This window comes from Erinaceus europaeus, chromosome 7 (genome assembly GCF_950295315.1).
Source record: "Erinaceus europaeus chromosome 7, mEriEur2.1, whole genome shotgun sequence".
NCBI classification, from domain to species: domain Eukaryota; kingdom Metazoa; phylum Chordata; class Mammalia; order Eulipotyphla; family Erinaceidae; genus Erinaceus; species Erinaceus europaeus.
Window position 1 is genome coordinate 59468249 of NC_080168.1, and position 18256 is coordinate 59486504.

The following is an 18256-nucleotide window of genomic DNA, read 5'->3' on the forward strand; positions in this document are numbered from 1 at the left end:
CCCTCTTCCCTCTTGGCTTCCCTCTATTCTATCAGATAAGTAAATAAATAATATATATATATATATATATATATATATATAAATTTTTAAACCAGAAAGTATAGCACAAGTCTTCCAGGAGAGTTGGCAAAATATCTCACTTGGGCAATTTGTTGTTTTCTCATATGCATGATACAGGTTCAAGCCCAGCCCCATAGTGCACTGAAGGAAGCTTGTGTGCTGTGACTTCTTTCCCTGCCTTTCTCAGTCTCTCTGTCTCTAAATGAAAACATTAGTTTGGAGCTGTGAGACGTCAGAAAGGACCACCAAAAAAAAAAAAAAAAATGCTTAAGGGAACATGAGCATGCCTGTGACTGCTTGCCTCCAAGTTCTCACCATGTATTGTGTCATAAATTGGAAACCATCCAGAGATGACTGTTGCTGCTTCGCTGTAGAGCAGGGGGTCGATATCAATGTACACTTTGCCAATGGCATCATTGGCACTGTAGGTATCGTGGTCAAGAACTGTGATCTGCAGGGGCTCATCTTGTAAATCTTCATCATCCACCTGAAAGCATGCATTCAAGTTAAATCTGACACTTTAAATGCCTCTACTACTGTGTTTGGGGAAATGGTTTACCTGCGAGAGCTTTTGGGTTAATGTTTAGCTCCCCAGTACAGCACATAGTGGAGGGATGTATTGGCTTGTCTCTCTCTCTCTCTCTCTCGCTGTCACATATGAAACTCTATTTCTCTTAAGTAATAAATATAATTTTTAACTTAAAAATAAGTAAATCAGGAGCTGCGTGGTAGCACACCGGGTTTAGCACACATAGTGTGAAGCATAAGGACCGACCAGCATAAGGATCCCAGTTCAAGCCCCCGGCTCCCCACCTGCAAGGGGTCGCCTCACAAGCGGTGAAGCAGGTCTGCAGGTGTCTATCTTTCTCCCCCCCTCTATCTTGCCCTCCCCTCTCAATCTCTCTCTGTCCTATCCAACAACAACAGCAGAAGCAACAACAACAATAATAGCAGCAACAACAACAGAGGAAAAAAAATGGCCACAGGAGCAGTGGATTTGTAGTATAGGTACAGAGAACCAGCAATAACCCTGGAGACAAAAAAAAATTAATAAAAATAAAGATAAGTAAATCAGGGGTTTGGGGGTGGCATACCTGGTTAGGCACACATATTACCAGGGTTCTAGCCCTGGCTCCCCACATACATGGAAGTCACTTCATAAAGGGTGAAGCAGGTCTGCAGATATCTCTCTCTCCCCCTCTCCCTCATTCTCTCTCTCTCTTTCTCTTTCACTCTATTCCCCCCTCCTCTCTCAATTTCTCTCTGTTCTATCCAATTTTTTAAAAAATGGAAACTAAAAAAAAATGGCCACAGGAGCAGAGGATTCGTAGTGCTGGTACCAAGTCCCAGTGACCCTGGCAGCAGTGAAAAATAAAATGAATTAATAAATGGGACCTAAGCAGTGGTACACCCAGTTAAAGGTACAGAGTACTTGTGCAAGGACCTGGGTTCAAGCCCCTAGTCCCTACTTCAGGGGATCTTTCTTTCTTTCTTTCTTTCTTTCTTTCTTTCTTTCTTTCTTCTTTTTGTTTAAAGATTTTATCTATTAATGAGAACGATAGAGGAGAGAAAGAACCAGACATAACTCTAGTATATGTGCTGCCGGAGATTGAACTCGAGACCTCATGCATGAGGACCTAATGTTTGATTCACTGTGCCACCTCAGACCGCCAGGGGGAACTTTCATGAACAGTGAAAGTCTGCCCTCCTCTTTCTCTTTCTTTCTCTTTCTTTCCCCCTTTTCCCATGTCCCCTTTCCCCTCAAATTCTGTCTCTATCCAAAATAAACAAATACATATACATATATATTTTAAAGGAAAAAATTAACAATAAATAAATAAATATACAAAACCTTTACTTCTATAAATATAAATATACTAACTATAAGATATTGCTGAAACTGGGGCCCTATTTGAGGAGTCCTGAGATTCCCAACAGACATGATGGGCCTAGACCTCAAATAAATCCCTCTCTCCATTGTTACCGGTCATCTCTACCAGGAACAACAAAACAGACCCCTTTGTGGTCCCCCACAGGACCTTGCCCTCAACTTGGATCAACAACGGTAAAGAATGTTCCATCCTCTGGAGGCTGGACAATATACTCTATGCTACATTTGAGGAAGATGAGTCCTGATATTGGGGCAGCTTGGAATGTTCCTACTTATGATGACAGAATGTGAGGTCGAATCTACAGGGATGCAGAGGTCACATAGACTCCTAAGCTGGATATGGGCCCCAGATCAGATCAAATTGTTGGGGTTTACAGTCAACAATATTTATACACCTTTCCCATATTAGGGAGATACTTTCTTCCCTGATCCAGCTTTCTGGTCCTTCAGCCAGCCATGACATCATCTCCCCAGACAATAACTAGGATCCACCTGCATATCAGATTTCAGGCTCAGGCAAAAAAAAATCAAAAAACAAAAACAAACAAACAAAAAACACTAGTATAGCCACAGGCTCTTTGGAATATAACTAAAATATGCCAACTAGCTATCTACAAAATGGAGACCCCCCCCCCCCAACTCTTCATCTGCACTATTCCAGCCTTTAGGTCCATGATTGGCCAACAATTTCTTTGGCTTTGTGTGTTAACTCTCTTTTCAACCACCAGGTTCCAGATGCTAGCATGATGCTGACCAGAGTTCCCTGGACAGACAACCCCACCAATGTGTCCTGGAGCTCTGCTTCCCCAGAGCCCTTCCCCACTAGGGAAAGAGAGAGACAAGATGGGAGTATGGATCCACCTGTCAAAGCCCATGTTCAGCGGGGAAGCAATTACAGAAGCCAGATGTTCCACCTTCTGCATCCCACAATGACCTTAGGTCCATACTCCTAGAGGGTTAAAGAATAGGAAAGCTATCAGGGGAGGGAATAGGATACAGAGTTCTGGTGGTGGGAATTGTGTGAAGTTGTACCCCTCTTATCTTATGGTTTTGTCAATGTTTCCTTTTTATAAATAAACAATTTTTAAAAAGATATTGCTGAAAATAACAACACTCATAAATACTAATTTCTGAAAAAAAACATAAGAAATTTCTAAGAACTTGCAAAGGAATGAATGCACAAATAAAAGTTGAAACTCCATTTTTATTCAAAATGTCAAGTCTTTTAAGAAAAAAAAGTACAATTTACCTCCAAACACAAAGGTAAGATGATTAACACATGAAAAGGCCCTAATTTCTGTTTCCCATATTAGCCTATGTTTCACTAATCTGCCTACCTAAGGATCAAGCAAAAACTGATTAAAGAATGTCACAGCAGAGCCCACGTGTTATACAGTGAGTGAGCACTAATGAGGACAAGGGCATCATCATTTCTATGGACAAATTTCAAAAAATAAGGAGAGAAGTAGGACAAACATTATTTATAAGAAAAAAACAATTTGGGTTCATGAATCAGGTTCACAAAAATCAATGTTTACTCTCCTTTTTTAAAAAAAAAAAATTTAGAAAGTGGAAGAGGGGCCGGGAGGTGGCATACCTGGTTGAGCAAACATGTTACAATGGGAAAGGAACCAGGTTCAAGACCCTGGTCCCACTTGCGGGGGCGGAGGAGGGGGAGTGGTGGTGGTGGTGGTGTGGGCTTCACAAGTGGTAAAGTAGTGCTGCAGATTTCTCTCTCTCTCCTCTATTTTCCCCTTTCTTTCAATTCTGGCTGTTTCTACTCAATAAAAATAAAGATTAATCACAAGGACTGGCATAAGGATCCCGGTTCGAACCCCAGCTCCCCAGGGGAGTCGCTTCACAGGCGGTGAAGCAGGTCTGCAGGTGTCTATCTTTCTCTCCTCCTCTCTGTCTTCCCCTCCTCTCTCCATTTCTCTCTGTCCTATCCAACAACGACAACAACAATAATAACTACAACAATAAAAAAAAACAAGGGCAACAAAAGGGAATAAATAAATAAAATAAATATAAAAAAATTAAATAAACAAATAAAAATAAAGATTAAATTTTTTTTAAAAAAAGAAAGAAGATTAAAAAATTATTTTTTAAAAAAAGTGGAAGACAGGGAGGCAGAGATAATAAAGACAGAGGCAAGCCATCAGGGCACTGTCTCAGTACTCAAGAAGTTTCCCCTCTGCGAGCTGCTCCCATGTGGGGGTCAGGGATTTGAACCTGAACCCTCATGTCTGTCAAAAGTGTGCACTCCACCAGGTGAGCCATCTCCTGGCCCCTCTCCCCTTTTATCCCTTCAGTATCAAGTATTTATCCTGTGTGACCACTGTGCCTAAGAGAATGATCACAGTGAAGAATGTCTGTGCCCTGTCCTACTCCCTCCTCAACTCCCCCAGCTTCCAATATTGAAGCCCTAGACCAAAATAAGATGGTATTTGGAGATGGGGAACTAGGGAGGAAATTGGGTCATGGGAGGGAGCTTTCCTAAAGGGGATTAGCATCCCTGTAAGAAGAGATTGGGAGGGGGGAGGGCTAGGTGATTGGTACACCAGATTAAGCACACATAGTACTAAGCACAAAGACCAGTGCAAGGATCCCAGTCTGAGCCCCCGAATCCTCACCTACGGGGGGGGGGGGGGGGGGGTGCTATTTCACAAGCGGTGAAGCAGGTCTGCAAGTGTTTATCTTTCTCTCCACCTCTCTATCTCCCCTTCCTCTCTCATGTTCTCTCTATCCTATCCAATAAAATAAAAAAAAAAAAAATGGCCTCCAGGAGCAGTGGATTCGTAGCAGTATGGACATGGAGCCCCAGCGATAACCCTGGAGGCAAATAAAAAAAGAAGAAGAAGAAGAGATAGTGAGGGACAGAGGGGCTAGCTGGTGGCTCACCCAGAAGACCAGTAGAGCACACACATTACCATGCACCAAGGTCTGGGTTCAAATCCCTAGCTCTCCATTTATGAGGGAAGCTTTCCACTCTAGCTCTCAGTCTCCTGCCTTCTATCAAGGAAGAAAGAAAAAAAAAAAGAAAGAAATAAAGAAAGAAAAACTAGAAAAAAAAAATGTCTACTGCAAACAGTGATTCTAATTTTGGTCCATCTCTGCTTTTATATTTATATGAATTTTTTTAATTTGAACATATTTTAAACCTTACTATTCATAAAGAAGCAAAAAATGTTTATAATGTGGGAAGATTACTATACCTAAAATAAGAGGAATTTCTTTCATTCCTAGGGGAAAAAGTTCACTGCAAAAACAAACAAAACCAACATATTGGTGTTTAATAACTTACCTCAAATTTAAACCATTCTGAGTTCCACTGAGGGTTGAGGGATTTGAGATACACATCTGTCTTAAAGGTGGTATTACCAAATTTTACCTAAAAACAAATGAGCAACAATTCAAATAAAATACCAACATTGTGAACAGAGTAAATTTAATTTCTCCCAGGTAATGGAAGGACTAACAGTGGAGGGAAATAAAAAGACAACTATCCCTTGAAGATAAAAGGGGGGAAAAGTATGGATGAGTCCAGATGATTTCTTTAGACTACAGCTGAAACTGTTCTGCTAGATTAGCCCTACTAGGAAGTTAAAACACAGACTATCCTGTTAGCATGGGAGAAGGTATCAGGGTGACCTCCAGTAAGCAAGAACTCCAACAAAAGGGGATTCTTCAAAGAACAGGACCAGCAAAATAAAACCAAACGGTAGAAAGGTCAGCTGGCCATCCTCTTGCCATTCCAATAAAGGAATCTATGGGGCATAAGGACTTAAGGTATCCCTGCATTTTCTAATCTCCCCATATTTGTGATTTTTTTATTTTTTAAATTTATTTACTTGTTTTTGCCTCTAGAGAGGCCATTTTTCCCATTTTGTTGCCCTTGATGTTGTCTTTGTTAGCACTGCTGTTGTTGTTGCTGGACAGGTTTGTTATGTTTTAATGCCTTGCCTGTGTACACACGGTGACCACCAGTAAAATGATATCATTCAAAGCTGTAGGCTTCTATCTTCCAGTACAATGAAAAAGACTGGGGTAAATCATCATATTTCACAGCCAATTTTGGAAAGCACTAAATTAGAAAGATCTCTTTGAGTTGTTAGAAAAATCATAGCACATTTTTTGCATAGAAAGACACAGGAAAAATATGTTGTGACTTTTGTGACAACCCATTATGACTAAGGAAACGAGAAGGAAATGAAGAAGGCATACAGCAAGGCTAAATCCCTAAGGCTCACTTTCAGTGAAAAGTGTAACCAATGAAACCTCAAGTTAAAAGTAGAGAAAATGGAATTTTAAGAATGGAACAGCTAGGTAACTCTCTAGGTTGCCTCATCTTTCCTAAATTTGAATTCTTCAATCTCTTCCATAATTATTTCTCCTAATCTCAAAATTCACTACCTTTATGACAATCCCAGCTGAATCCCACACACTGTATATACAACTAGATTAACATGAAAACTCCTTTTATTTTTCTAATTTAAAACCCTATAGTCGGTATTGTACTATTTGCAAACAATGATTAACCATAATCTTTTAAATCATCCAGAGTAGGAGAAACGCAAACTAAACCAATGCCTTAATTATCAACTTAGCCAAGATCCAAAATCTGAAAACGTTAAGTCAGTGGAACATTCTCAATCTTTGGTGGTATAAATATAAATCAGAAGAATCTTTACCAGTTGCAGTTTGACAACCTGCCCAAATGTTATGTCTATTCCCTTAGAAGTTTACACACAGGTATGCAAAAAACATACAAAAGCAGCACTCTAACAAGGAAAGACTAGCCAGAACCTAGATATCACCTTGGAGCTGTTTAAGTTAAAGTACAGTAAAACCACACCAAGAGCTAAAAAGAAGCTGTTCTGTAGGCATTGGTAGGGAGCAAGAAAGAGAAACACCTACAGCACTGCTTCCCAGTGGTTCATGAAGCTTCCTCCCTGCAGGTAGGAACCTGGGGTTTGAACTCAGGTCCTTGTGTGCTCAACTATGTACACCACCACCCAGTCACTTACATCATTTCTGAAGTTTGGATTTCAGAATCTTTCAGACTGCTTTCACTATATTACAGTACTATATAGTGGGGCTGGGCAGTGGCACACCTGGTTAGGCACACTTTGCACTGTGCACAAGGATATGAGCAAGGATCTGGGTTCAAGCCCCAGGTCCCTACCTGCAGGAGAATGCTTCATGAGCAGCAAAGCAGGTCTGCAGCTGTCTCTCTTTCTCTCCCTCTATCTTCCCCTCCCCTCTCAATTTCTATCTGTCCTATTAAATGAAAAGGAAAAAAAGAATGACAAAAAAAAAAAAATAGGAAGCCACCAGAAGTAGTGGATTTGTAGTACTGGCACCAAGCTACAATGATTGGAAGAAAGAAAAAAAAAAAACTACATTGTGTTTTCTTCCCCTTCTTCTTTTTGCCAACTGTCCATTCTAGCTATAGACCCCAAACCACAGAGAACCCCCAAAGTGCATTAATCAAACCAAACAAGTTTCTAACAAAAGGAATAAACCAGAATATGTACTTTTTGCCAACAATGTAGATTCCCCTTCTGCTGAAGCACCACAATTTATTTGGCCTTACTTAATTCAAAGGAGATTTTATTACCCAGCAATTCAATGAATGCCTTACAACTTTGTTAAGAAAATGGAAGATTTTAACGAGCTACCCTAGTAAAGTAAAAACATTCTCTTTCTCCACTCATTAGCTAAATTACCTTGAGAAAGTCATTTAACGTGTTAGTTAAGGCCGCTTCCTTCTCATTACATAATACATGCAGGGCCCAAGCAAAACCTTTGCTACATACAAAACGCTCGTTAAATATTAATTGCTTTCCTATCCCTGTTGCCTCAAAGGCTCTGGGGTAAACACTAAATTATAATGTGGTCTGCCAGAGTTTATAGCATGCACATTAATACTGGGATATAGTTCCATAACACTTCCTCCATGCACAATCCCCTCACATTCATCTGGAGAATTCCAGCAGGAGTAGCCACCTTTAAATATGATGAATACGTAGCCTTCTCTGGCTTCCTAAACATCTCACATCCTATCTAGCAGAAATTCCCTCAGCCACTGCATCAGGGCCAACATTTGATTAGTTAACAAACTAATTTGGTTACATGGGGGCATCATTCAAGATGACACAGATGGTAAACGTTTTTAAGATAAAACATAAAAAATTTGAATGCTAAGTCTTTTCTTTGAGTTAGTTTTCATTACTCAGAGCTCTGCGTCTTTTATGCAATAAGCCATACCTATATATAGCTTATCATCTTTGATTTCCAGTTTAGGTTATTTGCCTTTTTTTTTTTACATGCAGTGATAGAACTTGTAAGATAATAATAGTAATAAAAGAATATAGGGCTAGCGAAACTGCTCATTTATAGGATAGTGTGCTGCACTGCCATAAGCAGAGCTCAAGCTTGAGTCTACCCCTCTGCATTGAAGGGAGTTTTTCTGTGTCTCTCTGTCCCTATCTGAAGAAGTCAACCCAGAGTGGTGAAGTCCTGGAGATGAAAATATATAGAATACCTAGATTTTTTTTTTTGTATAATCTTCTCCCTGTCTGATAACCTTTAGTGAATATGTAACTCCTTAAACAGCACTATTAACCCCATTTTCACATTATTTCAATGATTTCTATAGGCTCTAAATCAATTACAAATAACAAATACAAGTGGTATAAATAAATAGGTTTGAGAAGAAACAGAAGCACCTGTTGGTAAAGTAAACCAGCCAGCCTCTGGGAAAAGCAGGTAGAATGGAGGGTTATCTAACAGTATGGGGGAATCAAGAATGTGCTGATAGAAAGAAGTGGCAGTCCCTGGAACCCAGTTCATGCACACTTCTTAAAAGAGCTTTCATGGCATACCTGTCTGCTCCAAGCACTTGGTGATCTGTTTCTATAAATTCTTACTTATTTGCTTATATATTTGATAGCAATAGAAAGAATTGAGAGGAAAAGGGAAGATAAGAGAGGGAGAGAGAGACAGACACCTGCAGCCCTACTTCACCATTCAGGAAACTTCCACCCTGCAGGTGGGAACCAGAGGCTTGAACCCTGATCCTTATGCACTGTAGTGTGTGAGCTTAACCAGGTGCGCCACTGCCTGGTCCCTACACTTGGTGATCTATATTCCTGATATTGAACCAAATTCTAATTAAATTTTATTTATTTATTTATTTGCCTCCGGGTTATTGCTGTGGCTTGATGCTTGCACTACAATTCACTGCTCCTTTTAGGATATTTTTCCCTTTTGTTGTCCTTGTCATTTATTATTGTTGTGGCTATTATTATTGTTGTTACTGCTGTCACTGTTGTTAGTACAGAGAGAAGAGGGGAAGACAGAGAAGGGGAGAGAAAGATAGACACCTGCAGACCTGCTTCACCACTCAGGAAACTTCTACCCTGCAGGTGGGAACCAGAGGCTTGAACCCTGATCCTTGTGCACTGTAGTGTGTGAGCTTAACCAGGTGCTCCACTGCCTGGTGGGGAGCCGGGGGTTCTAACGCGGTTCTTTATGCTGGTCCTTGCGCTTCGCATCATGTGCACTTAACCTGCTGCGCTACTGCCTGGACCCCATCTAACCAAATTTTATTCCTCAAAAACCAAACCTCAAGATATACATTCGATTCCACTTTTCTTTTTTGCTTTGTTTTTACCAAGTGTATCCTAGCTATCTGAGGGAAAAGGGGAGTCCTTCTCTCTCTCTCTGCCTACGGACATTTTCCCATCCATGCTCAATACAAACTCCTCTCCTGACCAGTCCAGACTTCATGAACTCCCTGTCCTCTGAGCTTGTATAGCAGCACTTAGTCTACATCACACAATGGATTCCTTGATTACTCAGTAATCCTTTGTTATTCCCTTTTCCCTGCATTAATCTTTCCCTTTCTGCTGGATTATTCCTATTATCATGCATGCCTGTTCTAATAATATTCTGCTTTTCGAGTTATGGTTTCAGGGTTCTTTCCAAATGCAATGCTATTTACCCTCTTCCTCCTCATAGGCATCTTTCTTGTAACAAGTGGCTGTTCATTCATAGGCAATCAATTATTCATCTAAACTGCGAGGCTGTTGCTGACCTACCTGAGAGCAAAGACTGCCTTTGGTAATCTGTGTAAACTCACCCTCCCCGCCCCTTCCTACATTACCTGTTGTATACTTTAACCCTCTTTAACTCACTGCAGGATGGGCTTCCCTCCCTGTTTATCACTCCTCTAGTCAAAACAACTGCCCAGTCCTCCACTCCTCTAGTCAAAACAACTGCCCAGTCCTCCACTCCTCTAGTCAAAACAACTGCCCAGTCTTCTACTCCAGTGATTTTTGTCCTCTTAGCCTCTCAAGGTTACTTAGCAGGTGAGGAACTTCCTCTTTCTAGAAACTTCCTCTCTTGCTTTCTAAGACATCACTTTTTGGTTTCTTTATTTTTTTTTCCTTCTCCCCATTCACTGCCTGACAATCTCAGTTTCCTTTCCTAAGCCCTCCTCCTTTAACAGATTACTTAATATTAAACTTCTTTTTCAAGGGTCTACCCCTGTTCTCTTCCACTAAGTCAGAGGTTTGCAGAAGAAACAGAACCAATGTTTAAGGATGCTTTGATTCCCCCCCCCCCAGGGCTTTGTTGTTGTCTGATTTGTTTTTTGGTTTGATTTACTTTGGTTTGGTGGGGGTGGACAGTGGGGTTGTAGTACCTAATGAAAGGAAATGCCACAACTATTGGGTGTCCAGTAATGGAGGAGACACTCCCCAAACTGATTACTTGTCACATATCCTGACTTGCAAATGCCCCACCAAAATGTCCTGTATTGGGGGAATTTCCTGTCACTTCTGCCCTCAACAGTTCCATGGATGAGAAACCTCCCTAGAGCCAGACTTGGTCCAGAGGAAAAAACGTAATGGGCTTTTAAGTATGTAATTGTCGAGAAGTACAACTATAACATAAGTTAAGGAAAAGACCACCTTTTCCCATTAGTTGACTACTGGGTTGTCGGAAAAGTCAGGACTTATTCTTGCATAGAAAAACTCTTCTGGGTGAGGGGTAGATAGCATAATAGTTATGCAAAGAAACTCTCATGCCTGAGGCTCTGAAGTCCAAGTTTCAATCCTCCCACCACCACCACTACTAAGCCAGAGCTGAGTAGGGCTCTGGTAGAAAGAAGGAAAGAATTTCTCTGTCCTATCCAATAAATAGGGAAGAAAAGGAAAAAAAAGAAAGGAAAAGGAAAAAAATGGCAGCTAGGATCGGTGGATTTATAGTACTGGCACCTAGCCTCAACAATAACCCTGGTGGCAATTAAAAGAGAGAAAGAAGCAGTCAGATACTCACTGAGTGTGCACCAGCACCAAAGCTTCCTCCAATGTTGTAGGGGCCTCCCTACAACCTGGGTTGTGAGTTTGGCAAAGCTGACACTATCGAATCATCTCTTTCTTGAACTACAATAAAACCTCCTAACCAGATGTCTGTTTCATCTTCTTCCCTCTTCAGTGCTTGCTCCAGACAGCAGCAAAAGTGCTGATCTTGACACCTTCCCACAGAATTTAGAATAAAATTCCAAATTCCTAGTCACAGCTGCTCAAGTCCTGCTCCTTGATTACTTCTAATTTTATCTTCTACCATGCTTCTACACATACACACACACTCCCTGAGTGTCTGACTCTCTCTCTCTCTCTCTCTCTACTTTTTTTTAATTGCCACCAGGGTTATTGCTGAGGCTAAGTGCCAGTACTATAAATCCACCAATCCTAGCTGCCATTTTTCCCTTTTCCTTTCTTTCTTTTCTTTTTTTTTTTTTTCTTTCCTATTTATTGGATAGGACAGAGAAATTAAGAGGGAAGCAGGAGAAAGACAGATACCCACAGACCTGTTTCACCAGTCGTGAAGCTTCCCCTAGGCAGGTGGAGCGCTGGGGCTCAAGCTTGGTCCTTGTGCGTGGAGTCTGGACCCTTTCTTGTCAAGCAGGTCTCTGCCTTATGCTTCCTCTGAGGCCACTCAAACTACTCAAAAAAAATTTTTTTAATGCTCTGCAGAAAATGAATCAAAAGCCCCTCTCATATGAGCAATAACACTGAGTAGCCTCTCCAGTGCAATTTTTTTTTTTTAGAATAAGAAATAGAAAGGCACCAAACAAAGCACCACTCCAGGAGTCACCAACTTGGCTTTGGTGCTGTCCATGGTGCTCCTCTGTGGTGCTGGGGATAGAGCCCGGGTCTCACAATAGGTAAGTTATGCTAACCCACTGACTTGTCTTCTGGTCCCTGGCTAGTCAACCTAAAGTAGAGTCTTCCTATTACTCCATTCTTTTCTTCCTCTCTCTTTTATTTTTTGCCTCCAGGGTTATTGATGGGGCTCAGTACTGGCACAATGAATCCACTCCTGGAGACCGTTTTTTCCACTCTATTGAGCAGGACAAAGACAAACAGAGAGGGGAAGGCAGAGAGGGGGAAAGACTGACACCTGCAGACTTGCTTCACTGCTTGTGAGGCGGCCCTCTTCTCCCCTAACCCCCCACTCCCAAGGTAGGGAGCTGAGGGCTCAAACTGGGATCCTTATGCAAGTCCTTGCACTTCATACTATGTGCACTTAAGCCAGTGTGCTGCCATCTGGCCCCAATTTTTTATAAGATAGAACAGAAAGAAATTAAGAGGAAGAGAAAGAGGGGAGAAGAGAAAGACACCTGCAGACCTGCTTCACCTCTCATGAAGCATGCATGTGGAATGTGAGGAGCGGGGGCTTAAACCTGGGTCCTTGCACTTGGTAATATGAGTGCTTCACCATCTATACCACCGCCCAACTCCCTCTATAACTCTCTTTCTATCATTTCTTTCATGGTACTCATTACAATTTGTAATTAATTACATAGATGACTTTCTTTTCTTTGTATTGTCTTTCCCACCAAAATATGCACTCCATAAAAACAGAAACTGTCTGTGTGGTTCCCCAGCACTTGGGCATGGCTAGACTGGCAGACAGCAGACACTCAGTAACTGTTTGCTGGAGGAAGGAATGAGTGAGTCACCCTTGGATGTGACTCCCTCCCTCACAAACAGAATCCATGTGGTTGTGAAGGTCTGGCAATTTTACCTAAAAAATGTCCCTGAGGTGCCAGGAGATAGCTCACTGGGAAGAGTGCACATTTTACTATGTGTGAGGACCTCGATTCAAATCCCCAGCCAACATGTGGGAGAACCTGCACAGGGATGTTTTCTAAGTGGTAAACAATGCAACGGTGTTTTGTTTTGTGTTTTTTTTTTTTAAAAAAAATCCACAGGGGACAGTGGAATCATGTAGGAACAGAACCCTAGTGATAACATTAGAGACCAAAAAAGGGGGGTGGGTGGGAGTGCACATGTTACAATACTCAAGGACCCAAGTTGGAGCTCCTGTCTCCTGATCCCCACCAGTAAGGAGAAGTTTCACAAGCAGTGAAACAGGTCTTTGGGTGTCTCTCTTTCTCTCTCCCTACTTCCCCTTCCTCTTTCAATTTCTCTCTGTTCTATCTAATAAAATAGAAGAGAAAGAAAGAAAGAAAAAAAAGAAAGAGAGAGAAAGGAAAAAACGGTTGCCAAGAGCTGTATATTCCTAGTGTAGGCACTGAGCCCAGCAATAAAAAATTTTTAAAAACTAGAAGAAAAAAAAAAGGGGAAGACTTGCCCCTCAAGTCTTTCTCTCTTAATTCATTCTGATTGCCATTATTCAGGGTCTATATAATGTTGTGTAAAAACTGGCATTTCTTAGGTGATCAATCGCTCTAGTCCTCTACTATCAAAGTCATCTAATAAAGAAAAAACCCAATACAAATATCATCATCTGACACAACCTTGATTACAGAATACAGTAGAAAAATCTTTTAAGATGGAAAAGGGTGTTTGGCTCTAATATGCCTTTTTCAGCCTTACCCCCTAAATCCTCCACTGCCAACATATCTCCTTTGAGTCCAGACACATCCCAAAGGAAGATGATTCCCAGAGCTTCAGGGATGACAGAGCAATCTAAGGAAGATAATTCCCTGGCCTTCTATACATGCCCCCCCCCCATGTTTGTTATGTTCCTCTGCCTGATAAAATCTTGGGTGTCCTCAAAGCCTAATTCAAGGGTCATTTTCTTTCTTTCTTTCTTTCTTTCTTTCTTTCTTTCTTTCTTTCTTCTTTCTTTCTTTTTTTTTTTTCTTGCCTCCAGGGTGATCACTGGGGCTCAGTGTCTGTACCACAAATCCACTGCTCCCAGAGGCCATTTTTTTCCATTTTTGTTGCCCTTGTTGTTGTCGTTATTGTTGCCATTGATGTTGTTGTTGTTGGATAGGACAGAGAGAAATTGAGAGATATGGGGAGACACAGAGGGGGAGAGAAAGATAGACACCTGTTTCATCACCTGTGAAGCTACCCCCCTGCAGGTGGGGAGCCAAGGGCTCAAACTGGGATCCTTAAGCTGTTCTTGTGCTTTGCACCATATGCGCTCAACCAGATGTGCTACTGCCTGACCCCCTCAAGGGTCATTTTCTTAGGAAGATTTGTAAACTTCCAGAATTTCCATACTCTACAACACAACTTGTCATCTTGTCTGGAGAGACAGCAGTTAAGAGAACAGACCGACCACCAGGCTAAGGAAAAGTACAAGGTTAAGTAATTTGCCCTAAGGAAATAGTTTACATTTCCCAGACCTCAGTAACCTCCTCTGTAATAAAAGATAAAAACAGGGCTGTTGGGACAACTAAGAATTAAAAAGCAGGGTCAGAAGGCAGATTGTCACTGTGTAAGGATGAAGGTTCCAGCCCTGGACAACTACATGAGAGCACCCTGAAAGAGGGAAGCTTCATGCAATGTAGGGGTGTGCTGTGTTATCTCTTCTCTCTCTCATACTTTACAAAATCAAACAAAACAAAAATTCCACTAGGAGCAGTGAGATCATTCAGACTTGAAGTCCCAGCAAAGAAAATCCAGCAATTGGGGGATGTAGTGTGCCCTGCAAACCATTACTTCCCCAGTAAAATGACCTGAAGGGGGAAAAAAAAAAATAAAAGAAAAATGGGGGGGGTGAAAAGAGGAAAGAATTTTAAAGTGCTTAACATAAACTTGGAGATTAAGAGCCTCAATACTTGTGAGCGATCAGTTATTAATCTAAACTGCATGGTTACAACTGTGCTACCTGAATGTCAAGAATATCTTTGATCACCTATGTATCCCAATTACCTAATATCTGGGAGCACATTTTAGTTTCTCAATGGAAAATGATGTTGGGATTAAGAATTTTCATGACAATGTTTTGGAAGCAAAACAGTAATTCTTTGGTCAGAGACCAAACCCAGATGTGTATTATTTAGTATCTATCAATTCTAATTCTCCATTAGCTCTAGCTCCAAGAGTTATAACCCTTTATTATTATTACACTTTTCATTCACTTGGCTTCTTTCAAACTCTAGGTGATCCCTTTCCAGGCCCTAGGCCCTGGCAAACAGGCGCAGTGCCTTTTGAACTTACCATTCGACTTAAAAAAAAAAAAAAAAAAAAAAAAAGAGCCATCATGCCCCTGGGGAAGGTGTGTGTGTGTGTGTGTGTGTGTGTGTGTGTGTGTGTGTGTGTCTGTCTGTCTGTCTCTATGTATGTGTGTATGTATGCTTGTGTGTGTAGGTCCTGGGTGTCCCCACATTCTTCCACATCCCGGTGGTGAGAAGCCACTATGCCCCCTGAGGAAGGTGTGAGTCCGACGTGTGTGTGTGTGTGTGTGTGTGTGTGTGTGTGTGTGTGTGTGTGTGTGTTTGTGTGTGTGCGCGCGCGCGCGCCTGTCTGTCTGTCTATGTATTTCCCAGTGTCCCCACCTTCTTGCACAGGATATTCTCTCTGTCACCCTGGAGTGAGGAGCCATGGGGCCCCAGGGGAAGGTGTGTTGTGCTGTGTTGTGTGCTGTTGTGTGGCCACGCCTTGGGGGGGGGGGTCACCTGCCCGCCCAGCAGGTGTCCTTCTAGGCGCTCAGACATCGGGGGCACCCCACGGGTCCCCCCCCCACGGCTGCAGGTGAGGCAGCCCGGGGTTGTGTGGGGGGGGGGGGAGGGATAGGCCGAGGCTCCCACCCCGGAGCCGGGAGGGACCGGGCCTGCACCCACCTCCACGAAGGCGTCGGTCAGGTCGCTGGCGCGGTCCATCACGGGCAGATGGCGGCCGGCCACAATCTTCACCTTCAGCTTTCCGGGCATGTTTTCCGCTGCGGCTGCTGCAGACACCGACAAGCTCCGTGTGCGGCGCGCACCGACGGCGGGAACGCGCGTGGGGTGAGAGGGCGGGCAGGGGCGGCGGGAGCGCGCGCGGGGAGAGGCGGGCAGGGCGCGCGGGCTAACTGACAGCACCGGGCGCTCGCGGGGACGCGTTCCCCGTAGCCACTCACTCGCGAGGGAGGAGGAAGAAGAGTGCCGACCCGCGCAGTCGCTGAGGCCTCATTCCAGATGGGCGGTCCGGCTGGAAGCGTCCACCCCGGTGCTGCAGAGCCGGCCACAGATGCCCAAGTCAGTCACCATCCCGAAGCGCCGCAACCGCACCTGCAAGTGTCTCTTCTCTCTATCTCTACCCCCCCCCAAGATGGCGGCTGGCGGGACGTGGAGGGGGCATCCATCATTCGGCGCTCCTCGCTCTGAGTCTGCGACAAAGTCTAACCGGCGGGGATAAGGCGGCGGGGGCGTGGCCGGCTGCTGCGCCGCTGCCGGGCAGGCGAGGTGGTCGAGCTCGGCATCATCCACCCAGTTGGAGCAGAGTGCCCGGGGCGAGGCGCAGGTGTGGCTCCCAGGCACCTACGCCCGCGCTGCCTCTGGGTCTGCAGGCGCTGTCTTTCCAAAGGGCTTGGGACGGGAAGTCCCAACAGCAAGTTTCCGCAGCAACGCTTGCAACATGTTTTGAATGGCTCGCTGGAAGCTTGAAATCGGGAGGTGCTGTAGCGGTAAAGCTTTGGACGCTTGAGTGTGAGGTCCTGAGTTCAACTCGTGGCAGGCGAGAATTCTACCACTGAACCACCAATTCTTCCCTTGACAGTACATGTGCCAGAGTGATGTCTGTTCTTTTTCTTTCTCCTCCTATCTTTCTCATAAGCAAATAAAATCTTTAAAAAAAGAAAATGAAAAAGAAAGAAACCCAAAACCGATTTACTGGGGTGTCACTTGGAAGGACAGCACTTGGTGCTTCTCATGAAAAAGCATGGAAATTTCAGGGACTTCTCAGTTGAATAGTCTACAGTAATTTCTTTATTTAAAAAAAAATTATTTATTATTGCATAGAGACAGAGAAATTGAAAGGAGAGGAGGAGATAGAGAGGGAAAGAGACAAGAGAGACACCTGCAGCCCTACAGGTGGGGAGCAGGGGCTCGAACCTGGGTCCTTGTGTACTTGACCAGGTGTGCCACTGCCTGGGCCCCTACAGTAATGTTTTTCTTAGTGCAGTCTCGTTTGCATGGGCTATACTATTGGTGGTTTACAGATGTTATTGTAGGTTGGGGATACTGGGGCGGTTAAATTAAAAATATACCCTGAAATTCAGAGCTGATGCTTGACGGAGTTTGCCCTGCAAACTCACCGAGCATCTGGAAGTCTAAAGATAGTCCTCCAGTCTTTGGCAAGGGTTCAAGAACTCCCACCGCAGGAAATTATAGTTAACCACAAGACATGAACCAGAGAAGCTTAATTAAACAACTTGAAGAGTCGACCCAATTATATGCATACAAGAATGTGCTAAAATGAGACCCAGACCATCAAAGAGAGATGAAGGGAAATGGAGGCCCAGGATGTTAACACAAATATTTCCAAACTAAATGCCTAAAAACTTCATTAACGGGCTCAGGAGATTGCATAATGGCTATGCAGAAAAGACTTTCATGAGCCTGAGTACCGAAAGTCCCTGGTTCAAGGGGGCCAGGCAGTATTGCAGCTCAGAGCATTAAGCATACATGGCACAAAGCACAAGGACCCGTGTAAGGATCCGGGTTTGAATTCCCGGCTCCCTACCTGCAGGGGAGATCATTTCACAAACGTGAAGCAGGTCTGCAGGTGTCTTATCTTTCTCCCCCCCCCCTAATTTCTCCCTGTCCCATCCAATAACAACAAAGTGGGAAAAAGTAGCCTCTAGGAGCAATGGATTCATAGTGCAGGCACCGAGCCCCAGTAATAACCCTGGAGGAAAAAAAAAAACAGTTCCCGGTTCAATTCCCCAGCACCACCATAAATCAAAGCTGAGCAGTGTGCTCTGGTGAAAAAGAAAAAAAAAACTAACAGTGAGCTTCATATTTAATGATGGAGTCAACATTAAAAATTG

The 18256-nt window shown here is 43.2% G+C and overlaps 1 protein-coding gene across 21 annotated transcripts in view; it reads right to left on the reverse strand.

The window, feature by feature from the left end:
* The window catches only part of C2CD5 (C2 calcium dependent domain containing 5), a 109031-nt gene extending 92455 nt beyond the window's left edge, over positions 1 to 16576 (reverse strand). For all 21 annotated transcript variants that reach the window (XM_007517898.3, XM_016185928.2, XM_060194503.1 and 18 more), the window contains exons 1-4: positions 16346 to 16576; positions 16068 to 16174; positions 5256 to 5342; positions 376 to 547 (exon numbers count right to left, since the gene is read on the reverse strand). In XM_007517898.3, coding sequence (XP_007517960.1) covers positions 376 to 547; positions 5256 to 5342; positions 16068 to 16157 — 349 coding nt within the window. In that variant the 5' untranslated portion in view covers positions 16158 to 16174; positions 16346 to 16576. The remainder of the gene's footprint in view (positions 1 to 375; positions 548 to 5255; positions 5343 to 16067; positions 16175 to 16345) is intronic.
* Between the last annotated feature and the right edge of the window lie 1680 nt (positions 16577 to 18256).